General features: G+C 43.0%; 1 protein-coding gene across 1 annotated transcript in view; it reads left to right on the forward strand.

Annotated features, from left to right (window-relative positions):
• Positions 1 to 471: 471 nt before the first annotated feature.
• The window catches only part of fam135b (family with sequence similarity 135 member B), a 28,904-nt gene continuing 4,430 nt past the window's right edge, over positions 472 to 24,945 (forward strand). Inside the window, exons 1-12 of the mRNA XM_070921649.1 lie at positions 472 to 563; positions 3,746 to 3,825; positions 10,744 to 10,883; positions 13,193 to 13,263; positions 14,381 to 14,554; positions 15,769 to 15,895; positions 18,962 to 19,121; positions 19,494 to 19,543; positions 20,350 to 20,505; positions 21,632 to 21,705; positions 21,793 to 21,947; positions 22,058 to 24,059. Coding sequence (XP_070777750.1) covers positions 487 to 563; positions 3,746 to 3,825; positions 10,744 to 10,883; positions 13,193 to 13,263; positions 14,381 to 14,554; positions 15,769 to 15,895; positions 18,962 to 19,121; positions 19,494 to 19,543; positions 20,350 to 20,505; positions 21,632 to 21,705; positions 21,793 to 21,947; positions 22,058 to 24,059 — 3,266 coding nt within the window. The 5' untranslated portion in view covers positions 472 to 486. The remainder of the gene's footprint in view (positions 564 to 3,745; positions 3,826 to 10,743; positions 10,884 to 13,192; positions 13,264 to 14,380; positions 14,555 to 15,768; positions 15,896 to 18,961; positions 19,122 to 19,493; positions 19,544 to 20,349; positions 20,506 to 21,631; positions 21,706 to 21,792; positions 21,948 to 22,057; positions 24,060 to 24,945) is intronic.

Here is a 24,945-nt window from a genome sequence, read left to right on the forward strand (position 1 = left end):
CCCCTCATTACCCTGAAACACTGAAGAGGCTTTTGGATAAATAAGGCTATTAAATAAAAACATTAAAAACATAATAGAATTGAAATGTACAAAGAAGATAGCACGGAATTGCCAGTTTTGCAGGTATCCGATATTCAATTAAAGGGCAATATATTAACGCAGCAGAGCTATACAGTACAACACAGAGAGCGGCTGCACACATTAGGGCCTTTACTCTGGAACAAGTAGACGGGGTGGTGAACAGCGATGGTGATAACTATATTCAGACCAAGATGTCTTGGTCTTATACAGTCCGCTCCGCATGCTGGACTGCATGAGTCATATCAGCTCAGCAAACAGTGGAAATAACAGTGTGCGCTAGTTTTAGAAATGTCATCACTTTCACATCCGTCCCTGTGGATTCTGTCTTATTTTTGCTTATTTGTCTGCTATGTCGTATTTACTGGGGCGTCTTCTCTTTCGACAGGTGATGAGCGGGATTATATCATGTCTGAAGTACAGGGAACACTGGAGTTTTCTGTAGAGCTGCACAAGTTTCACAATGTGGATCTCTTTCAAAGGGGGTAAGCAATTCATCTCCACAGAAATCACACTTCCAGGGTCATGATATTTGTTTATTGTACAATTTCCCCCCGGGGATCAATAAAGTATTTCTGATTCTGATTATATTACCTGCCTTCACAACTGGCAACTCAGCAAACTCACAGAACATTTGTATACTGTCCTAAAAATGAATATTAATTGAATTCAAAGCTTAAATTTGTAAGATACACAACGTAAGTAGTAGAACAATGGTTTCAAACTGAAACGGACTATACGTATTTTGTATGAAAAAATCAGACAGTTACTTTGGCTCCCTCAGCCTTGGCTGGAAGGCACCACAACATGATTTCTTGAATTCAGCACTTCAATATAAGCATTACAATACAATTGCAAGTAAAAGACACGTTGCTTTGACTATGTGTAAAATACATCATCCCTCCAACCAATGAAAACATTGTTAAAGCTTGATACCCGTACATGCAATGTAGAAAAAGATGGCTGAACAGTAATGGAGATATGACTCATCTTGGAATAATCACAGGACAATTTAATTGATCAGGTGAATTAAAGCGATGTACCTGTCCGCCCCTTTATCATTCTGCTGACCAAAGATAACACTGTAAAACTGACTCACGCCGTCCAAGAAAGAAAGAAAGAAAAAAAGTTGAACAACTTCCGTCTGAGCTGGATGTTGTCAGACATGTCTGAGCAAGTACCCATAATCCCCTGAAGATGTATGTCAGGGCATCATGTGGTCCAATGCAATGGCGGTTTACTTTCATCAACATTCAGACAACAGATGACCCTGCCCTAAAAGGCAAAATTGCCCGAAATGAATCAGCCCCAAAATGGAGGCATTTCTGCTTCTACTTTGCTTTTGTAGGGCAGCGCTGACCTGAGGATGGTAACACAACATACAAACGTATACATTACAGCACAGCAACAGCAAGTGTAAATATATTAGGCTTTATAAAAAAAGAAGAAGAATGTAAATAAAAAGAGCTAAAATCAGATTTGTTACTGTTCCAGTGGAGTGTGTCATGATATTCCCTGACATAAAAAAGGGCCATGTTTATCCAATGACGCGTCTGCAGGAAGATTAAGACCTCTCATCTGGCTGGCCTTCGGCTCGCTGAAACGCCAGCTTTATCAAAACGATTTCCCCTCTCTAAATGGGATGGGCTGAAGCTTCATCATGGTAATCCCTTCAGCTGTGTGAGTGCACTAATATGTTTGTTTTTTACCGGTTGCCACGTTGCTTCACATAGCTGCAGAGATCTGGCGTGAACGCAAACAAAAGAATTGGATCCCAATGCAAATACGAAGCACTGTGGAATAAGAACAGTTTAGTTGCCAGGACCTATGCATCTCGCCACGCAGCAGTCTAATTGCCGAATTCAATACAAAGCGCTGTGCCAGATTGGGGGGGGGGGGGGGGCCACACAGCTGTACACTTTGAAGGGCCCAGCTGTACACTGATTACATTACAAATACTGATTAAATCTACATTTGATTTGTAAAGAAGGTGATATCGATAAACACGACACTTTTTCACTAATGGAGGCAAGTCTTAGATTGCGTCCGATACTCAAATTACAAACCCAGCTGCAATGCCACTACTGATAAGTTCTAGTGTACTCCTTCTGGCCGCTTACACCAAGTAGTCTAAGTAAATAATGAAGTCGTTTGAAAATTAAACATTGAGCACATAAGTCTACAAATCTCTGCTGTGAGAGGTGGTGGATTAGTTTCACTTGCCACTGAGTTGACCTATTTCACTCCATAAACATCCCTTATTTATATATCAACCTTCAAAACCTTTCCTGTGCTCCTCTCTGTTAAGCCTCCACCTTTAGGAGAGCTGTCGCCAACACACTGATGTGATGACTGTGTCCACAGCCAGGCTCTGGTCTCTCAGATTGCCAGCGGTTCCCCGGAGAGCTGAGATGTGCTTTTACACAAAGCTGCGTTGACTTGAACTGTCAAAGTGACCTTTTCAAAGACATGTTTTCCATAGCTGGTTCCAGGCCGGAATGTCACGTAAATAAGCCTTGTTTCAGTCAGTCGGACCGCTCTATTCGGTTCTCCGTTTTATGGCCCTGTGCTGATATGTAATAACCTGATTTCCCAACTGGGATCAATACATTTTCATCTTTCCTTAAATGTTTGCCAGAGCTGTAGAATTCCAGCGCCAGAGCTCATCTGATACCACGTACAGTATACTTTACAGCCTTTGACTCGAGGTGCATTATGATGTCTCCTTCATTATTAATAGCCATTAGCCCATTGTTCTTTAATAATTAAACTACATTTGTACAATTCATGGCCAAATTTTGTTGAACATGACATTGTTAACTTCTCATCCATGTCATGAAGAGCACTTGTGAAACTTAACGGGTGTAGTTGTCAAGATTTTTTTTTACATAAAACCTGTCTTTGTCGATGCTAAAACAGAGCGTCCTGTATTCCACCTAGACCATGTTACCACAAGGATCTATTTGAAGTAAGGTCACACTAAGGGTGGCAAACAGGCAACACCACAGCCACAAATGTGACCGAGGTCATGTCAACAAGTACCCAGAATACTTCATGCGGGGATCATTTTAGGTTAAGTAGTGTGTTTGTCCTGGTCTCTCCCGGTCCACGAACACGTCATTTGTTCTCCTGTTTTGAAACAGGAAGCTTCAAACATTTAGCAAGGAAAAAAAATACCTGAAAGAAGTAGCCCTTGATGGATGTCTTTTTATATTTTCATACAGGTTTACATTTTTAACATTTGAAAATTGGTTTGTGTTTTGTGTCACTAGCAAGGTAGCTAGCAAGTACCGAGCTAACGTCTGCTCTAAATTCAAGCTGTTGTATTTTTCCTGAAATTGCTAATTTCATAACTGTAAAGTCTCCCTGTATTGAAGAAATACCAGTTTTACTAGTTTTTCCCAAGTAAGGGGTCTGACCCTTAGGATTTTAAATACAGCGGGAATTATTCTAGTGAAAATGTCCACAGTGAAATATAAAATATCTGCGAGTATAGAGAACTGTATTCAAGCTTTCTTCTGCTTTGGTATTAAGCGAGACAGAATGGCGAACACCAGCATGTGCTTTTTACTCTTCACATTATTCATTTTCTTGGCACCGCCAGGCCATTTGGACGTGACAGTATGTCCATTTATTTATTGCAGTATGTTTGTATCCTCTCCCTCAGGTTCTACCAGGTACGAGCAGGTTTGAAGGTCTCACCTCGAGTGCCCCACAGGTTGATAGCGACAACACAAGACAATACAGGTAAGGGGAAGTGATGTTTACGTCCTCACACACACACACACTCACACATAATATTTTTAGACATCACACAGACTTGACCTGTCTGACAACACTATCCTCGTTCTCGTCTGCAGATGAGCTCCCAGTTTGCTATATTGGTTCGTGGCAATCGTAATGTGTTTTTCGCTGATGGACATTTGTTCAGCAAACGCCAACTGTTTTGAAGCATGTGTGGAGACTGAGGATTTTAGGTTTTACAGGCCATGACTTAACAGGCCTAATTCAGTCGTGAGTGGATTATGAGACAATGCACAGTCTCCTTTAGGTCATTTCGTGTCTCATTGTGGTCGTTTTGCGTCTCTTTGTAGTAATTTTGCGTCACTGTGTAGTCATTATTGTGTTTTCCAGAGAATATTCCAAGGTGGTAATATTTGATGTCATTTGAAACCAGGAAAGTACAATAAAATACACAACCAGATATAGTCATAAATCCTGCATACTTGTGTATAAAACATCATTCGTCCACATTAAAGACACCCTCTATTATCACTTTAGTGTCACTCAGTAATATAAATCAAATAATGACTTTCCATCTGTACTGTTATAACACCGACTGGCCAACAGTTGAATTTTAATTAAATGTCACCATGGGCCTCAAATATTGACAAATAATGATATTAGCTTGATCCTATGCTTTAGATCACTTTGCGTTTCATTCACAGTGGGTTATGTCCAAAGTGGACTGAGTGTGAGAAAATCTCACTTGACACAGGGAATGGAATTACTCACATTGTGTTGTTCATGTTTGTCTTTGAAGTGTGTGTGAAAAACAGTAATCTTTCAGTGTTTTGTGTTAAAGTACATGGTAGTGTGCAGGGAGAGCTCTAATTCTGTGCCTCTCCTGGAACTAGTGAGCATAGTTTTACAGCATCATGTGGATGTGTAATATGAACGTTTTCTACAATCTTCTCTGGATTGTAGTCGACATGAGGGAACAGATTCACTCCCTCGTGTCTTGGCTTCTGACATCTGTGGATTCAAAAGACCTTCAATTACACACACGAATAGAGCCTTTCTTAAAATAAAGAAATCCACAGATGCCAGAGGAAAAATGAAACAACCATATATTTCACCATCTGCTAATTGAGGTGTAGTGGACTTACATCAGAATGCATTAGAATCTTTCATTTTAATTGTGGATAAAAGCCAGAGACTAAAAATAGTAAGTACAATAAGTGGTCATATTGGTGTGTCCCAGCCATCAGAGTTCCTGCATCAGAGAGAATGAGGGAGGTGTCTGGGGATTTTATGGCTCTGCCTTGTCTCATTGATTTAGGACATTTGGCCGTCTTTGGGTTAAAGACTGACTGACTCACTCTGCAGAAAGTCTTGCATCTCTAATACCTTTCAAAACCAAATAGAGACAAGATGATTTAACTTGCTCCAAATGTAATTTCAGTTTTCTTAAACCCAACTTTTGATAAAAAAAAATTGGGTGATCTTCCTTTTTTCTTTGCTGTCTCATTTGCACTTTGTGAAACAAATAAAACTCTCTTGGAATTCAAATGCTACAGCAGGAGTATTTTCCTGTTGTCTTATAATGAGGGATTTAAGACTGAATATGATAAAAGAGGCTTAAAGCAGTGCAACATAGAGCACAATAGAACGAACAGCTAATCTTTAATTGCCTTACTTCAAAGAAAACTTTATTAATTTGTAGCTGGAACTTTTAAGCTTGACTCATTTTCACTTTTAAAATGAAATACTTTTTATCAAAGCTTTGTTTATTAATTAAAATACTGTAAATAACCAGCAATAAAATATGCAACCAACTCAGTCAGACATGTCTTGTCTTCTTTTGTATTCATAGGTTGTGACACAGTGTTTCTGAGCCTACCCAAGTGTTAAAATCTGGATCTCTGGCAATGCAGGGAGCCGTTTCACTGGCAATACTGATTCGCAGTAATAACGGCTATTTTTAGCTTGTCATGACTGGAGCGCCGTGTGTGTGTGTGTGTGTGTGTGTGTGTGTGTGTGTGTGTGTGTGTGTGTGGGCTGATCTAGCTGTACTTGTGAGGACCAATTCCTGACTGTACCAACCCACTGGTCCTTTTAGGACATTTTGGACTGTGAGGACGTACATGAATATGATTTCTGGCTCAGTTTCAGGTTATATTAAGATCCAGACTTTGGTTTTAGGCATGTAGCTCCTATGGTTAATGTGAAAGGCACCAGGGGGATAATTTGTCAGTTTAAATGTTCTCACAGCTATAGCAGAACTAATGTGTGTGTGTGTGGTGACAAGGATGTGGCTGATTGTGAAGGCAATGTGTCTCAGTCTGAGATATGACAGTGATTCATCTCATTTCGAGTGTTTTCTCCAGAAACACAGTGACAGGAATACTAGCAGGGAAGACAATCTCCTATACCTCATTAGTTCATGGATGGAGAGAAATCCTGAATAGTCAAAATATTAATAGATTGCAATGGAAATGATAAAAATAGCAGTTCAGTATTCTTGCTCTCAATAGTCTATTTTAAGGGTGCTAAATCCTGGAGGTGCAGTTTTACATGATGTCAGGTGAGGAAAAGAAGATAGAGCATAGTCCAGCTGGAGGAGGCTTTGCTAAAACACATACAGTGTGTGTAAATACAGACAAATCTGCTGCTGTTAACAATACGCTGTCGATTTACTAGTAATTTTAGCTCATCCTTAGAATTATCTTGCCAGTGATGTCAAGAAACTGACCTTGAATGGGTCAGCAGCACAAGTAAACATCCAGCATGAGGGTATATAATATACATTTATTCTCTTCAGCTAAATACCCCTTAAGTAATAACTATTTTGTGAAATACACTTATTTGCTTTCTTTGCAAGAGTCAGTTAAGAAGATCGATATAAATAACATGTCAGTGGTTATAATGAATATTGTTATAGTACCAATGGTCGCATGAATACTTACATATGAAAGGGTTCACTCGTAGTGACAAATGCTGCAAATGATGATTTTCTGGCCCACAACTGTTTGTGTTGCTTCACTCTCGCCTGTCTCACCAGCTTTGTTTTCAGAAGCATCGGGTAGTTAATTTAGGGTAGAATAATAACAACACTGTACACTACATGACATAGTGGAGCATTTAGCTGCCCTAAGGTCCCTCATAAGAGAATAAATATAGGACTTACATTCATTAGGTGGCCAGAAACACGACTCCCAATGAATGATAATGTTGCACCGTGTCTGCCTGAAATGTAAACAGGACTGGTTTACAAAAGAGCTCACCATATTAACCTAAAAGGTAGTAATATATCAATGGAGTGTTAGCAGCTTGTTTCTGCTGCCCCCAAGTTGCCAAACAATCAGTTAATGCTGGTTTAGGTTTGAGCCTCGGGACGAGGTTAGCCTAGCTTGGCGTAAAGCCTGGAAGCAGGGGGAAACGGCTAGCCTGGCTCTGTGCAAATTAAAAAAAAGCTTCTTCCAACTCTAGATGGCAACACATGCCGAAAAGCTGACCATTTAAAACATTGCATGCCTTTTTTTTGAACCCGTACATAAACAGAAATGTAAAAAAGATAATTTGTGGTTTTCTACATCTTAAATAAGTCAGCTTTTGAGGCATATTTTTCACATTTGACAGAGCAAAGCTAGCTGTTTCCCCTGCTTTATGCTAAACTAATCTAAACACGTCCGACTCCAGCTCTGTACTTAATGCACAAATATGAGCTTGATATTGATCTTCTAATCTCACACATGGAAAGAAGGCAAATAAGCTTTTCCATGTTGAACGGAAAACCTTTTTTTAACTATTCCTTAAAGATTCACACATGTCAACTTGGGTAAATTGTAGCTTAATTAGATTTACCTTCCACTACATTCATATGTTCAATATTTATTTCTGTATTCCTTTAGTCTGTGCCATGCATATGTTACAATCCTATATTCCACTGTTGTCAACTCTTTCAACAAAGTTACACATTCCAAAGCTGCTCCAAAGCACTGCGGCCTGTATCTGCAATCCTATGTTTTAGCAGGAAATAGCATACTGCAGCAGTGTACATTACAGTGAGTATCATATCCATATTGTAATTGGAGGGCTCCTCCCCTTTGCAGCTCCTTCCACAAGGTCATGTATGAATCCTGAGCATAAATGCACCAGACAGCGCTCCGTCCAGCGAGAGGAAATGCATACATCATAAAGACACAGGAAATAATCCCTTACTGTGTTCTCTGTGAAAGTGTAGGCCTGACATTTCAATTGTCTGTGCCCTTCAGACAAATGAATTGTGTGTGAAGGATCGTGCCACACACTCAACTGAAGCATTTAATGACTATGATTCACGCACAGTAACATGATGATTTTCAAGCCATGATGTTAACTGGGAGGATTGCATTGCTGTTTATGGTGTTTTCTAGTGCACGGACTAAGATACTCTCTCATATTAATATCATGAAGAGAGTTTTGTGTGTTTTACTCATAGGGAGTAACCAGCTCACACACACTATTACACACAGCAGATGTAGAGCACCAGAGACTGTAAGGAGATTATTTCCAGCACAGAATAACTGTGGCTAAAGCTTCGGGGCATTTCAGCAGGTTTTAGTGTGCAGTATGTGATAACTCCTCAACACCTGTGAGAACTGCAGTACACCAAAATGTCAGAACTGGGTGGATTTGATGTATTTCTGTTGGTGTAACTCACTGTAAACATGAATGGGAGCTCTAAAATGGATTCTAATCACATTTATGTCTAACAAGAACAACAAGAAGAGCGTGGAAATAACGTTAAACATTGCAAATATTTTATTAGTGTCTGCATCCGGTAGAAGCAAATTGTCTGTTGCTTTGTTTGACATTTATGGAAGACCATTTCTGCTGAGAAAAATATATATGAAATCTTTCTGTGAAGATTCTCGGTTATCCAAACGATGGCATATAGAATTATATAGGAGTCATTCCGACGATGGTATTAATGCTAGTCATAATAGTGAATGAGCGTTTCTTTCCAGATCTGTAATCCACAACAGTTAGTGGCCTCCACTGAAGGTCTGTCCTTTACACTGGTTTATATGTTGTATTTTTATTTTTCATTATCATTTGTGGATCATTACCAGGATCACGTTTATGTCGCATTATGAAGATTGAGCAGACAGCTATTACAAATTCATTATTTGTTATTCTTTTCCTGGCAGAAAGGGGCTTCCATAGACCTTAAACTGACCCTGTGTCACATTCGAAAGAAGAAATGAGATATGTGAAAAGAATTGATGGGCAAAGAAAACACACCTTTGGTCAATTCGATACACTCAGGTATTTTGCTGCTACAGCGTTACTTGGTCTGGTATGGCTGTTGTATTGGGTAGCGTTCCATGTGTACGGGTGTTGCTTTCTTTTTGCACTTGTTTGCAAACAGCATTAAGTGCTATTTGAATCAATTTTAACAGAGGTTATCTCAGGGCACTTTGTCACATAGAGCAGGTCTCGACCGTACTCTTCATAACACTTTGCTATCAATGTCAAAGCAGAGATCTAAGCAAAAGCAGCTTTCTTATCAAGGTCTTATCACTTCTGCTCCCTTGGTACATAATCTAACGTTTAATCAATCCTGTAAAATAAACTGGCATTCAAAGGAAGTGCAGTGGGTGTGAGTGTGTGAAAGCAGCAAGGGCAACTGCAGCAGGTACAGTTCATTGATTTAGTGACGTTGGCCACACCGAAAGGTGACCACGCGCAGGACAGAGGACATGGAAGCACCTGGGGGGGGGGGATCAAGAATCCTTCACGGGTCGAACACACACGGAGGAATCATTTATGTAAATTCCTGCGCGCGGTTTAGAGTCTCTAATCCACTTGACTTGTATGTCTTCAGACAGTGGGCGGAAACCCAAACAAACACAAGGAGACAACAAAAATATCAAAGTCGCAGTCGTCTGACTGTGCGGTGACAGTGCTGACACAGAGATACGACTCCTTCCACATATACAGTACATACCCAGAGGGATTACGCTGCCTCTGTCACACATCCACCAAGTCTTTGACAACAGTCGTGCTACCACACATCCGTCATCCTGGCTGGGGCTGCTTGATGCTGCGAGTAGTGACAGCATTATCTGGAGGAGGCCTGCGGAGAGAGGGAGAGTAAGAATGAGACAGAAAAGAGCACAACCTCAGCAGGGGATTTCAAAGACCTCTCACGGCTCGCAGCTGGACAGCAGCTCGGCCTCTGTGACTGCAGCCCCGCCAGTAGCAAAGAGTAAGCAGCCCTCACATTGCACACAAAAGTGCTGGAACGTGGGAGATGTTGACGAGCATACACACACACACATATATATGTGTGTATATATATGTATATGTGTGTGTGTATACGCTCATTTTTGCGCATAAAATCAAATTTATCAATTTCTCCCTGTGCTTGAAAGACTAAATTACCAAACACAAACCCCAACTCTACCGTTGTCGGCTTTATTGATAGATTGTGACGTATTGTTCCTGAAGTCCTGCATATCAGTTTTATATTTCAACAAGGAAATAATTGAGTTGACAAGAAACAAGAACTACTTCTGTAATACTAATACACATTTTCAAATCTGGACGCATATTCACAGATCTTAGCATATGTTTCCAAATCTGAATATACACACGCTGATCCCTCAGCAACCCCAGTAAACATTTGCAAATGTCAGGTCATGCTTTCTCAAGACTCATTACGCATTTTCAAATCTGTGTACATCTGAGCGCATACTGCAAACACCCGGTGATGCATTTGCAAAAAATCAAAGGCCTCATTTTGTTTCTAATGATTAAAAACAGTGTATTCCTGGGACAACTCCATGTTTTAAACAACGAAACGCTCATGTTTAGTGTTGTTTTGTAAAAGCTCCGCATGTTGTGACGTAGCAACAGGCTGATGCGTATTGTGCACGTTGTTGTGTCCCACATCAGGAGAATGCAGCTTCAGCTCGGCGGGGGTTTATGACGGCGCCGTGTTCAGCCGGATATTTCAGATCCTTTACAGAAATGAGGAGATTACGGTGAATGACTGTATGGTCTTCAAAGTCCACCTGCTTTTGGACGGAGAAAGGGTGAGTCACGCCGGGGACAATTTCTGCACACACACACACACACACACACACACACACACACACACTTCCTGTTGAAGAAACAGAGAGAGTAGGGAACACCATTCTGCTTGCCTTTTATCAGTGGCCTGGCTGTAAAATGCATGACGGATAATTACAGTGAAAGCAGCTGCGTAATAGTTCAATTAAATGGCCATTAATTAATGCATTCTATCATCCACTGTTCCCTCCTACACAAGTCTCTGCTCCCCACTCCTGCCATCTGACACAAACAGTACTCCCTTATCATAACACAGAACTTTAAGCCAAAAATACAACATAACTACGGAACGAAGAAGTCATGTAATAATGGAATAATAATAATACGACTCAGCGGGCAGTATTTGTTCAGTAATCCTCCACTGTTGCAAGCTTGCTGAATCTGTTGTTATGCATTCAGAAGCTTTTCAGCTACTTGGTAACTATGTTTCTCAAAGCGAGCAAGTGCAAGTATTGGAAACAAATAAGACACCTCTTTTTTTTCATAAAAGGGTGGCACAAATCATCGACGCAACAAAATGTACAGATAACAGGACAGAGCCGACACAGTAATACCAAAAAGTTACGAAACGCATCTGACGTGTGTCATATGTTTATGTGATCTAACTCAGTAAAGTACAGACGCTGTAGCAAATATAGACATAAGCTAATTGATGATCAGTTAGTGAGCTCTTTACATCAACCTTACAGAGAATCTTGACAGGAAGAAGTGTTAGCAATTGACACACTAGGTCTAAAGTCGCTAGTAATGATTGGACCCGCTGGCAGGGCCAGGGTCCCATCCTTCCCTGGGGGGTCCCAGTTGCAGTTTTCTTTTTCTTTTTAGCCAGACACGTCAGTGGTTTGGAAAATGTGATGAAATGATTGGCTGGAGTTTGGGGTCCCCAAAGGAAAATAGTGCCTGGGGCTCCAAAAGGGGTACGGCTGGCCCCTGATGACCAAAACTACTTTATAACCATGTTTAGCTACAGAAGCAGTATGATGATTATTGAGTTGAGCAACTTGCCTCTTGGAATCCATGTGCTTTAATTCGCAGACAAAAGTAAATTGCCCGTGGCCCAGACAGCCCGCGCTCAGTTGAAATGATCAGGCGTGTAAACCTGCCGGACAGTTATTGATGTACTGTCCTTAACGGTTTCACCGTGGGCGCGACCCCGAAAAATCCACTCTGCCTGTTTTTGTTGTTGGGAGCCACCGGAGCTCAAATTGATCAGCGGTGACAGCGATGAGACAGGCCCGAGGCTGGGACGTGTGTGTGTGCGTGGGGGGGGGGGGGGGGTGTTAAGATGGCCCCGCTTGAAGCTAATCATCCATGTGATAGCCATAGCTGACGCGTTGACGTCGCCCTGCACCACAGCTGCTCTCTGACATGCGTCCACAGCAGAGATGCTCGGATTACTGCGGGAAGGATCCCCGCTTCAGACAAGAGTGCGGATGCTCTGCATGGGTCCTAATTTTAGAAGATTTCATTAAATGTAGATGCACGTGGAGGTGTGGAGACAGAGGAGCTTTAAGGCATATCAGATTTCAGCTGTAAGCTCTCCCGAAGGCTCCCCGCTCATTAACCTTCCGGAGGTTATCTGCCGCTGACAGCTACAGATAGCACAGGCGAAAAATAGCCCCTCGTTTCCCCTGCGTACACCCATATGTATGCTTAATCAATCAGAGCGTCAGAGTCGGACAGAACTGCAACGATTTGTATGTTTACTCTGCAGTGTGTGTGTGTGTGTGTGTTTTGGACGAATGTACAGAGAAAGAGAGGAAGTGCTGCGTCTAACCTTTATCATAATAAGCAACACTGCACCTCAGCCTTCAAAAGACCCAACTCTCGGCACCGCCTTTGTAGTTTGCTCATACCTTTTGTTTTTCCTCACTTTGTTTTTCAAATTTGAATGAGTGCTCCTTATTTCCATAAACCGTGGTATTCTATGGCACTTTGAACAGGAGAGTAATTCAGCTCTGCTCAACCTACATCCGATTAACACATCAGGAAGACAGATTTATAGACCTCACAGGGCAGCATTGCAAACAAGGTCGGTCACATTATGGCCTGTCAAACAGCAGTATTGGTCTACACCCTCCTGTATGTACTGTAAACATCCGCCATGTTGCTCTTTTTACTGATTACTGATTCAGAACAGTTTAGGTACGTTTCCATGTGGTGTTTCCATTGTTTTGTCCACCCCCCCCCCCCCCCCCCCCCCCCTCCATGCCACCTTGTTCCTGTAATGTTCACGCGTTAACAACGCTACTGTACCAATGTTTTTTTACAGGTGGAGGAAGCCTTGAGTGAGGTGGACTTTCAGCTGAAGCTGGATCTTCATTTCACTGACAATGAGCAACAGTAAGTGTTTTGAGCAGTCTGGAAATGTGTGTGTGTGTGTGTGTGTGTGTGTGTGTGAGAGAGAGAGAGAGAATGCTATACTTTCCCCTTGTGCAGCTTTTACGCGAGAATGAGAATGCAAACTAGGCATGAATAAGTGCTCCTATGTTTTTTGGCTCATGGCCGTGTCTTGATGCACCTGATCACAACTTTTGTGCTAGCAATGCGTGATTACTGTGATTTGTCTGTTTGCTTGGGACCAATAGGAGAAGAAATGGGTGGTTAAAAAGGCCTCCTTTTTTTGTTGGGGCACTTATCTTGTATCGACCAGCGGCTGCACATCAGTGAAGAGAAGTCAGCGTTGTGTTTGTGCGTTTAAACCGTTAATTCTCCGTCTTTGTCGTACCTGTGTGATTATAGCGACTGAATTACGGAGCTCCCTCCCTATATCATAGCGTGGACAATGGCTGCTTTTACTCAGAGTCTGAAGGATTGTAGAATATCTATTAGGTCACCATTGCCATTCCAGTCAAGATGCAGACTCTTCCTCCCTCCGACCCTTTCTTTCATAGCTGCGAGGGCAATAAACATGTCCTCGATAATGATGCTTGGGTGGTTGGTGAGCAGCAGTCCGCATTCTCAACACCTTTTAAAGAGTCTGGCAAAAAGGCAAAGACATTTGTCGGCGATGCCTCCACCTCCTTAAACAAAGAGCTGCTCCTTTTAGTACCCAGGTACAGACTCTCCAGGGTCAGATGTAATAGATACAGAGATTCCTGTTAAGAACGTGTGATACAGTCATTTCATTTGCATGTAATTAATCTGCACTCTCTGTAGTTTTGCATCAGCACTGTACTACAAGTTGAGTTTAATTTAAATATACTAGATTTTCAGTTTTTTTAATCTATTGTATTCTTTTATTTGTGTTTACCTATCGCTACTTTTTTACTAACTTATAATTTGCTGCTTGATGTGTCCCTGTCCATCGTCAGACTAACTGTTCACCTGGAATAAGCACAAAAGACGGGGAGAATCCCAGAGACAGGAACTCTGCAGATGACCCCTTTAAGAGTATGTAAACGTGTCTGTCATTTGTCCGTTAGTGTAACGTCTCTCTCCCTCTTCCTCCGTCCCTCAGGCTGGCAGAGATAGGGACTGTCCCGTTGATCAGCAGCCGGACCCTCAGCCTCCACTTCCACCCGCGGAGAGGCCTCCACCACCACGTCCCCGTCATGTTCGACTACTTCCACCTGTCCGTCATTTCTGTCTCCATACACGCTTCACTGGTTGCCTTACATCAGCCGCTGATCAGGTAGAGTCAAGAGGGCCTTTGTGAACGTCTGCGTTTGACAGACCTTGAATTCACACAAAGCACGAGCACCTTTTTGATGGGATATGACCCCGCCCCCTCCTTAGTTTCTCTAGAAATGTTTAAAAACCTCGATTTCAGACGGAGGTAGACAAAAGCAGCTTCTCATTTGTAGCCGTCTATTTTGACAGCTGAACTACGGCTGGCAGATTTTATTAACTGCAGTCAGCTAGCTAATTAAGCCGACGTTAGCTCCATTGGTTTCTAGCTGACTAATTTTAAAATGAGAATCTTGAGAAATGGGTTTTAACTATGCCCTTGATGACGGACGGTCAATACATCATACCGCGCAAACAGACAGAGGCCAAAGCTGCGTGGCCGAGGCAAAAGTCAGTATCCCCAGTGAGTAGTTTAAGTAATTTATGAAGCACTTTTCTAAACCAGGGTTACAAAAGCATTCCAAAATAATTACAACCTGTCTGCTGCTTAGCTAACACATTTCCAAATTTCCCCAATGTGTCACACCTGTAACCTGTAACAGTCACAATAACTGCCCAGACACGCCAACAGTTGCAGCACACATCAGAGCAGATGAACACTGTTAAACCCAGTGCTTACATTTTTGCTCTTAAGGCTAAAACACGACACCACCTTCCCAACTCTGTAAATGCTGGGTACCGCTCTTACTGCAGCCCCGTGCACGCCACTTAAACCCGAAGAAATCCAAAGCTTGACGGTTCTGCCATGCCTAGCTGCAGTTGCTAAGCTATGATTGGGCAATTGCTGTTCGTGGGAGGGGTTTAGCGGACGGTCAATTGGAAATACGTGTTGAATCGTAGACCCGGCTGCACTGGGAAGATGTAGAGTTCTAGAGTGAAAACTAACATTGCAATTGTATCTGTAAGAATCTAGAACAGAAGAACTCAAGCTGGCACAGCTTTTTCCTTCTTGTTTTTGTTTTGGCAGTCACAATCAAGAGTGTATTCGTTAGCTGCTTGAAAGGACAGTTATCCAAACACTTATCTGATGAATTCAGCTGTCAACATCATAAACTCGGAGTTTAGCCATGCATTACATAGATTACTGCAGCACTTGACTGATTGGAATAGTAGCAGCTCCCGTCTCTCAGCTTATCTGTCTTTCCTTCACACACACACACACACACACACACACTCATGTGTTTGTCCCTGCATGTGTCCTCCCTGTTCCCTCCGCAGCTTTGCGCGTACAGGGAAGGGCACCTGGCTGGGGAAGGGCTCGCCGGAGAGCGCGAGCGACCCATCTGCCGTGTCCGTAGAGAACCTTGTGTTCGGAGCTGGCTACTGCAAGCCTGTCATGTCTGAGGTATGTTAACCTTTAGCAGTTCAGTGATGGAAAGTAACAGACAGTCAAAGCCCATTTTTGTCTCACAAAGCTGAAAACAGCTCAGAATGAGCCGGTGTTGTCCCCATTCAGCTGGTTGTTCCCTTTTTTTCCTTTTTTTTTTTTTTGCAAGCTGCTAAATGCCAAGCCATGACGTCAACGTGATCTCGGTTTAGGGACAGAGGCCGATGGATTTAGACGTGATTTGTTTTCGCATGTCATCCAGAAGCAACAGGATTCAGCCCCAGAGCTGGGCGGGCTGAGAGTCACTCTGATCTGGATCTGTCTGTCCCTCAGAGTCGGCCGTTTGTCGGGGCTCCGCAGAGTCTTAAGGCTTAAAGACCAGTGGCCAGCACAGAGATTATTACTGTGCTGCACCGTGGCTTTTCATAATATCTGATTAACCCACCTGCCCAGGCACGCAGGCTCCGGGCTCAGCATCTGGAAGTGATAGCAGCTCCTCCTGGAAATGATGGTGTGGTATTGCCGCCTCCCTCTCATGCCTCTGTGCCCATGCACAGTACAGTTAGGCTGCACAATTGCATGATGACAGAAACGGTCATCCAATTACTGTTATCATAATGATTAAAGAGGAACTCGATTATTTTATTACCCTTTAATCACCAACCAGACAATATGCATGCGCGTGATTTTGGTCGAAGTACATTATTCTCCCACAATGCAGTGCAGCAAGGAAATAGTCAGTAACGGCTTGACTGACACCCAAAGTTGCACAATAATTTCATAATAATTAGTATAAAATGGTGAAGAATGTTTTTTTGTATACAAACTGCCAAAACAGTACTGTGATGATTAGTGTGTAGTACCTACTGTATAGAATTAGTATGTAGTGTGGATTTAGTACGCATACTGACTTCTTTGAGTACAATTCATTTTGCCCCCCAGAGTTCATATGTAGTATGGGGACACAGCTGTGATCTATGTGAAAACTCTTACTTGGACTATTGGCAATAGTCAATATTACAGTAGTAGCAGACCGAGTTTAGGTGTAGATCTTGATGGAGCCATTATCTTTAATCAAAATCGTCTCTCATCTATAGACGTATCTAATTGTGTTTGCCAATTATTCTAACTTGTGAAAAACTGTAAAACCGTTGGTGCCATTCTTTTCCCCCCATCCTTTTATAACATACATCTCTCGGGTCCCTGCGGACGTCACAGGCTACACTGTAAATCTTAACGAGCGCTGCCCCCCTCCCCGCCTCCTCCTCCTGGTTTTTACTCCCACCCCTGGCTGGGCACTTTAATAAGCTCTGCGTTTAGCCAAGCAGGGGGGTTTCGTTTGATCACAGTAATGAGATCTGCTCACAAGCGCCACGTATCACATAGCTGCAGGTGAAATCTGCGCAGAACGCCGCCTCCTCCTTCACCTTTATTTATTTAGAGCTTTTCACCTGCGGCTACACTACATTTTCAGCACTTTCCCCCTTAACACCACAGCATTTCCTCCCAAGTGTTACGTTGTTATTTCTGGAAAAAAAGGAAAAAAAGAAATCACATGTTGTAGCTTTCCATTGATATCAGCTGTTACATCTCAAAAAGAAGGAAAAGTTCCCTCTGTGGTATAAAAGGATATTTTGAGAGGAAAAATGCTGTTTGAAGTGAGACACCTGACAATGTTTGGTCTTTTTGGTGGGGAAAAAAATGGTTGGAAAAGATGGTTCTGAAGATAACAACTCAGAACTCGTGTCAAATATAGCCTTTGAGAAGCTCTTCTCTGCCAGCGGTGATTGGACGCTTACCTGCGACGGTGAACTGCAAAAGTCAACAGCAAACAGGACTGGGGCACATCCCAGGCATTGTCAGCCCAGGGAGAAACTATGGTTTTAGGATAATGACTAGTTCATACTGAAAAAATAGCTATTTTTCTCTGCCCTTCGCTCGCAGACTGATCCAGGCAGGCCTCTATAAAGGTAAAGAGAATTATGAAAGTAAACATACAGATGTTCCTTCCTGGTTCGGGGTATACTGCGCCGCTGCAATTACAGAGCGCACACAGGTATGATGATAGGGCTGGGGACTTTACTTTGCTAGGGGCAAATTACAGTACATCCCCAGATACTTAGGCATGACATGCCTTTCAAAGCTCAGAGCCCCACTGGCGCTGCCGAAGCATCCCGGCCCCGAGGAGAACTCGCCGGGTAGCAGACTGTTTCAGGTCGGGGGGCCAGCGGGCGAGGGCAGCCACTGGTCACATTCAAGGCTCCCTGGCTCCGCGTTGCGACATCTGATGCGTGCAATGATAGTCGTTTGGGTGGACGGCCAGTAGCTCTTCAGGAAGACAAATGAGAGACGTGATTAAAGGCTTAAAGGTGATTCGAGGCTTTGGTGATTTGTGGCCGTTTGTTACTCTCATGTTAGACATGCTGTAAATTGCAATGGTGAAATACAGTTCATATTTCTACTGCATTGTTAGAGAGCCATCTACTGGGATGAAGGTCCTTACTACAGCTCATATTTAGCTAACACTCAAAAGGAGGGGGAGATTGTACTTGAACTACAGGAGATATTTTTTAGTTACTTCCTCATCAAGCTGATCAGGCTTCCTTTAGCTTTCTACCTCTCTTGGTGTTGCTGAACGTTTAATTGTATGATTTTAGCTCGACAAATTCGATTTGCAGTATTATACACACCATTATGCACACACTCTTTCTTGTTTCTCCCAGACAAACGCCTTGGATTGTGGGTCAACGTCCCACGCTTGTGAACTTTTAAAGGTCTTAACAGGGACGCGTGACATCCTCCTCACGCCACATACCCGTATTGATTTGCTTTTACAGCTCACAGCAAGCTGTGTTTAGGGGCCATTTGTTTTTAACGTCGCACTTGATCTTCCAAGTAATTATTTGATTCCGTTCTAATCAGAAACAAGCTCCTTTCAGCACAAGGTCAGTGAGCCTTTACAACTGCTGCAGAGGCAAGTTCAAGCACGTGTGCGTGTCCGTTATTAAGGCGGGCCCGTTTTCGGAGAGGAGGCTACTGACCTACATAGCAGCTGACATTTCCTCTGTGCCTCCGTCTCCGCAGGGAAGCTTTTATGTGCCCAGTGAAAACTGCCTGCAGAGAGCTCACACGTGGCACCGGAGGCTCTGTCGCCTCCTGTTGGTCGCGCAGAGAGGCCTGCACACCTACTACACCGCACTGATGAAGGAGGTCCCACAGCTCCAGCAGACGCCACTAGACTCAGGTGACCTCATGCAAAGCTCTGTGCTCAGACTTATTTTTGGTCCTAAAAAATGAAATATAAAATTAATCTTCAAATAAATGATTGAAACTGAAGGTCTTTTGAGAATTAAAATGTATGTTTTTTCATAATCTAACAACCATTTTCTTTGTTCTTTATGTGCCAATACAAGAATGTAAAAATACACTTTTGCCTCAAAAGTATTTATGACCATTTAATTTCATTTTGTCACCATCTGCAGATTTGTGTCTTTATTCAAGATTATAAATTGGTCTTAAATTCGGCCCTAATTGGTTTTTGAAAATATTTTCTAAAACAAAATAAATGACTTTCTGTTATTACCGGTGTAGTTACCCTGTCTCTTTCATTCAGCAGAAGTGCTGCCTGTCGAAGAAACTCTAAATCAGCTCACAATAGAGTTACAGGTATGTTCATTCGCCAAACTACATCCACGTATTAGTTCTGATTGTGATTCTAATTGTATTGTTACTCCCACATTGTTGTGATTTCTCTGTAACTGCATTTTCTTATTTTGATGTTATTTGTTACGACTGTAAAGTTGGAAGACGAAAAGACAGTATCTTTGGCCTGTCTGCTGTACCATGTATGTAAAGCCGTTTGCGAGTTGGTGCACAGTTAAATCTGTGCACAGACAATGACAAATCTAATGGATTCATCTCGATGTATGTGTATGTATGTAATTTTTTGGGGTTTGCATGCTAACCAACACAAGAGGAATTCAGATTATTTGAAAAAAGGAATGCTGCAAGTATTCGCACTGTAGGACAGTGGAGGTTAGCTTAGGCAATGCTAATGAGCCCTTAGTTCAAGGGGACTGGCTGATATATATTATCTTTGGTGACTAAAAATCTTACAACAACAACAACAATTTCTTAATTCATGAAGGGGATCATTGAGGCATACATAAATAATCATGGCTGTCAAGTGTTAAAACAAGACTTGTGAAATGTGTGTGTGGACTAGTACGAGGGCCCAGCCGGTCACACAGAGAACAGCACGTGCTGCTTGATTGATGAGGGTTTTTTTTTTAGTTTTTTTTTTACAATAATCCAAAGACATGAAAGTCAGGCAGCCTGCAGACACTACATTGTCAGTAGGTATAAATATGTTATCCTATCATAGAATTATGCAAAATGTATTTTGGGAAACAAAGATATTATAGGAATATCTTTTTTTTCTTTCTTTTCTGACTCCTCTCTGTCCCCATCAGCTGCAGGAAGGCCACGAGAAGGTAGTGGAGCAGATCAGCAGGGACATGAGCCAGCTCTGCTCCCAGCTGGCTGCTCTGTGGAGCCGCTTCCTGGAGGCCGCTGTGCTCAACCCCCACATCCTCTCCTACCTGGCCCAGGAGCACCACACGCTCAGGGTGAGAGTCACGCTCCATGAAAGGCACGCTTACACAATACTTCCACATTTACCACGTGTTCCAGACAGATAGTCCCTACGTTCGAGCGCAATGACGACAATTTCTGCTGATATGTTTAAATTTAGCCATTTTCATCCTCAGCACCCACACGCCAAAATAAAAATACTACAGAACAATCAAAGTGGTTTCATAACCGGTGACATTTTAGCTCTGTAAGCAGCTCCTTGAGGCATGTTGGGACCAATTTTCTTAAAGGTTTTACAAGCTATTGAATGAAATCCTCTCGCTCCGTACTGAGATGATCTCTCTGGGCATACATTTAAAAGTAAAAATAACATTTAAACCAGTTGTGATTAGGCAGAAACCTTCATGTTGGACAGGGAAAAAGACATCATATGAGTCAAAGGTCAGAAGTTTGACTTAAACTGACCAAACTCTGAAGAGTCAGAGTGGCCTGTGAGTGCTACAAAGGGAATAAGTAATGCATGCGTACAATCAGTCATTCTTATTTTTTCTTACTTGTACAATTTCCCCCCTCGGGGATCAATAAAGAATTTCTGATTCTGATTCTGATATGATGAGATGTAATTCTAGAGCTCAGTAGCTTAAACCCAGCCCAGCTGAGCAAGCTAATATAATTTCCAATGCAATTTGTATCTAATCACTGGGCTGTTTAATTCGAACGTGTGCTTCACAGTAGAGTAGCTCTCAAGCCTCTCTGATGTGGCACTGTTTTGTCTCAGAAATTAAAATAATGAACATGTTTGCTTTGGTATTAGATTACCCCGAGGGGATACTGTCATGCCTCCACCCACCAGTGGAGTTAGGATTTCAATTAACACTTATTCTGTAATCATTGTGGGGTGAAAAATACACCAGAAATAGTGTTCCTGGTGATTTGCCTGTCACAGTGGCTGGCTTTCGAGGACAATGCATTTCTAATTTGAGCTGGAAAAGACGAAAGCTTTTTGGATCAAGCTTGTTTCACAGACTGGAAGGAGTCGTCTGAATCTCTCTTTGTGCGTTGACTCACTGTTTCTGTTTTCGTCATCTCATGCTGTAATGGCACTGAAGATGAGGCAGCAGCAAAGTGAAAATTGTTTTGTCTGTTGTCTGGAAACACCAGGTCAGGAGGTTCTCGGAGGCGTACTTCTTCACCGAACACCCCAAAGAGATATCGCTGACTTTTCAAGAGGAACTGTAAGTGTCACCCTTCTCGGTAAAAGTAGAATTAATTATAAGAATGGAGAGAAGTGTAGCATTTCTGATGTTACTCTGCTGATTCAGAATCAACAGACATGGTCAGATAGCTGCAGAGGTGCGGAGCTCAGACTACCTGACCAAGATGCCTCCTTTACCTGTTGAGTGCCTGGACATCGACGGAGACTGGAACAGCCTTCCTATCATCTTTGAGGACAGATATGTGGAGTCTCCTCAAACAGGTAATGCAAAAAATGACTGAAAATATTGTCTTACTTACACCTTATCACTGATTGCTTGCTTTTCAAGACAAACAGTTTACTCTAGAACTGCAATGTCCTCGTCTTTCCAGAGTGGGTATCACATGTGCCAACCACTGACGGGCAGACCAACTCAGATCCTGCCATCACTGCCGCCAATGGGATTTTTGAAAGCAACCAGGGAGCCAGATCACCAGCAATACCCCAGGATACCTTGGACAGTGATGACTGCATGGACCTGCCCACGTATGTCTCATTCATAGCAGAGCAGAGTAAGACCAGTACCAACATCAGAAGTACCCAGAACCTCATTCCTACTGAGGACAGTGTGGGACCCTCTCTAGCAGAGGCAGAAAACCTGAAGGAACCAGAGGAAAAACAAAGCCTGGTTGAGGAGAAGTGTAATCCAGGCCTGAGGTACATCGCAGTTAAGCCTTGTGATGTGGATCCATATAGAGGAGAAGCTGTTATGGTTCTCTCCTCAAACCATAATCCCCTCATTGACTCTAATAACAGCAGCGACGAGTCCCCTGCTCATCGTGTAATGGAAAATACCGTCCCACTTTGTGATGCAACAAACGACAGCAATGCAAGAGACAATGAAAACAATGACGAGGAGTCTGACATCGCCATGCCATTAAATCACTCCATGGATGATGAGAGTGAGGATGTTCCTCTCATCAGCCTGCCCCCTGCCTATGCTCACCCAGTTATACCTCCCTTTCCCGGTGATCTCAGAAAAGAGATGAGTCACCGCGGAGGCCTAGTTGGCTCCAAGATCATGAAGCGCTCATCCTCAGTTATTTCTGACTCAGGTATTGAGAGCGAGCCCAGTTCGGTGGCCTGGCCCCTGGAGGCTGCACTGCGGGGCCGACCTCCTTTAGACTTCTCCAGTGAACGGGAGATCCCGCAGCAAATAGTGTGTCGCCACCCGGTTCACCGCAGCTCTCTGGAGGGCCTGCAGATGGAGAGCAACGGCAGCCTTCCAAGTGGAGGCATACAGGCCTCACTCACCTCTATAAGTTCCCTGCCCTACGAGGAGGACCAGCAGCAGAGGCAGCTCAGCAAACTGACCAAGTCAGTCTCTGCACCACAGATAAGTAGCCCTGAAGACACTGAGGAGGACCATGTGCTGCTCAACCAGGAAACAGATACTAAGTGCTTAGTGCAACACCAGGATTCATTTCAAATCAACTGCCCTTTGTTGAACAGCAACCTGGATTCAGAGCAATCTGAATCATCTATATTAGACCCGAGTTTAACGACAAGTCTTGGCCATATTCTCAAGGAGAATATTAGCCCTGAAAAGTCAAACCCTCAACAGTACCTGTCAGAGACATACAGAACCAAGTCAGTGTTAAGTGGTGTGTCTGAAGTCTTGCTTTTACAAGAGTCTATAGAAAGCCCTCATATGAAGGAAAGCGCTGTTATTGGCAGCCAGGGGGAGAATGTGAACCATCAAACACACATCAGTGGAGTAAGCGCCTCAGTGGAGGATGTGCATGTCGTTGAAACGGAAGCAGCGCCCTGCAGCTGTGGAAACAAACCATGTGTGCATGAAAGTGCAGCAGATCAGGAGAGAATTAACACGGGAGATGAGTGCCAAAGTTTCCATCAGACCGAACTGCTTAGTGTTGAGGACCAGGAGTGTCTGGATCCCTCGCGAACACCCCTAGAGCCTTCGGGGCTTCAACACTCCACTGGCGTCCCCAACAGTACCACCATCACACAGAGGCCGAGTGACCTCACAGGGCTGATAGCCAATGATATCACATCATCTGTTGACCTGAATGGGACATCAGCCAGTGAGAAAGAGCCTTTAGACTGCCAGACTAAGTCGTCTAAGATCCCCAACTCAGGGCTGGCCTTCGTGAATAAGAAGATGGTGGAGGTGGTGAACATGTCAGTGGCCTGCGCCCCGACCTGCCTGCCATTTTCCTCTGTTCTGAGAGACTCTCCATCCATCAGTGGAATGTCCGCCCGCCAGGCTACCTCACCTATCACCCATCAGCCCCTGGGCTCCTTCGGCATCATCTCCTCGTCTTCACTCAATCCCCTGAACATGGATGATGAGACCAATGAACGAATGCTAAAGTGAGTTTATGTTTTAACGCTAGCGTTAGCAAAGGACAATTTGTGCTACATATACATACAAACCCCAATTTAAATGACACAGCAGGTTATTTTCTGCTTCACTATATAGGCCCGTTTTGTAAATCCAACTTCCTTGTGGAGTCAGTGCCGAAAATGAAGAAGGCACGGACATAGACAGACAGCGACACTAACAGCCAGACAACCGCAGAAAAGAGCGACAGACTGTGAACTGCAAACCACAGTAGCTTTCTAGCTAATATTAGCTTTTTTTTTTAGCAGGCAGAATGCCATTGTATCCGTCTGCATACTATTGACAGACAGTGACAGTGGCTTACAGTCAGACAGCAGCCTGCCACACACACAAAACAAAAAGAAACACACAAAATAGCCACAGACTTTGAACTGGAACCCACATTAGCTTCCTAGCTTATGTATCCTTCGTATCTACAAACGAGGACATATCTTTTGATGAACACGCTACTAGACAGCAAAATATATAGCCCGCTGTAGCACTTTGAACAGCATAAATTTACCTGCAAATTTCAACATTGGTCAGTTTCGACCAATTTAGTTGCTAGCTTAATAAGCTACAGTTACTAGTTTATTTGGGGCACTGAGCTTTCAATCAAACACGTACCCCAGCCCGTCCATTTAAAGGCTTGGAGGCTGAAGGAGCGTTCCTGAGACTTTCCTTCCTTTCTGTAAAAAAAAAAAAAAGAAAAAGAATATTAACACTAACACTGCATTCAAGCGTGTTCAAATGTGTTGGTTATTTGCGTTCAGGCAGGTGAGAATAATGCCTTTCTGACCTGGGTGTCAGCAAGTAATGTTTCAGAGAAACGCAGGCCCTCTTCCACGGAAAACTTTTTTAGGAGTGAGATTATAA

Source organism: Enoplosus armatus, chromosome 16 (genome assembly GCF_043641665.1).
Source record: "Enoplosus armatus isolate fEnoArm2 chromosome 16, fEnoArm2.hap1, whole genome shotgun sequence".
Taxonomy (NCBI): domain Eukaryota; kingdom Metazoa; phylum Chordata; class Actinopteri; order Centrarchiformes; family Enoplosidae; genus Enoplosus; species Enoplosus armatus.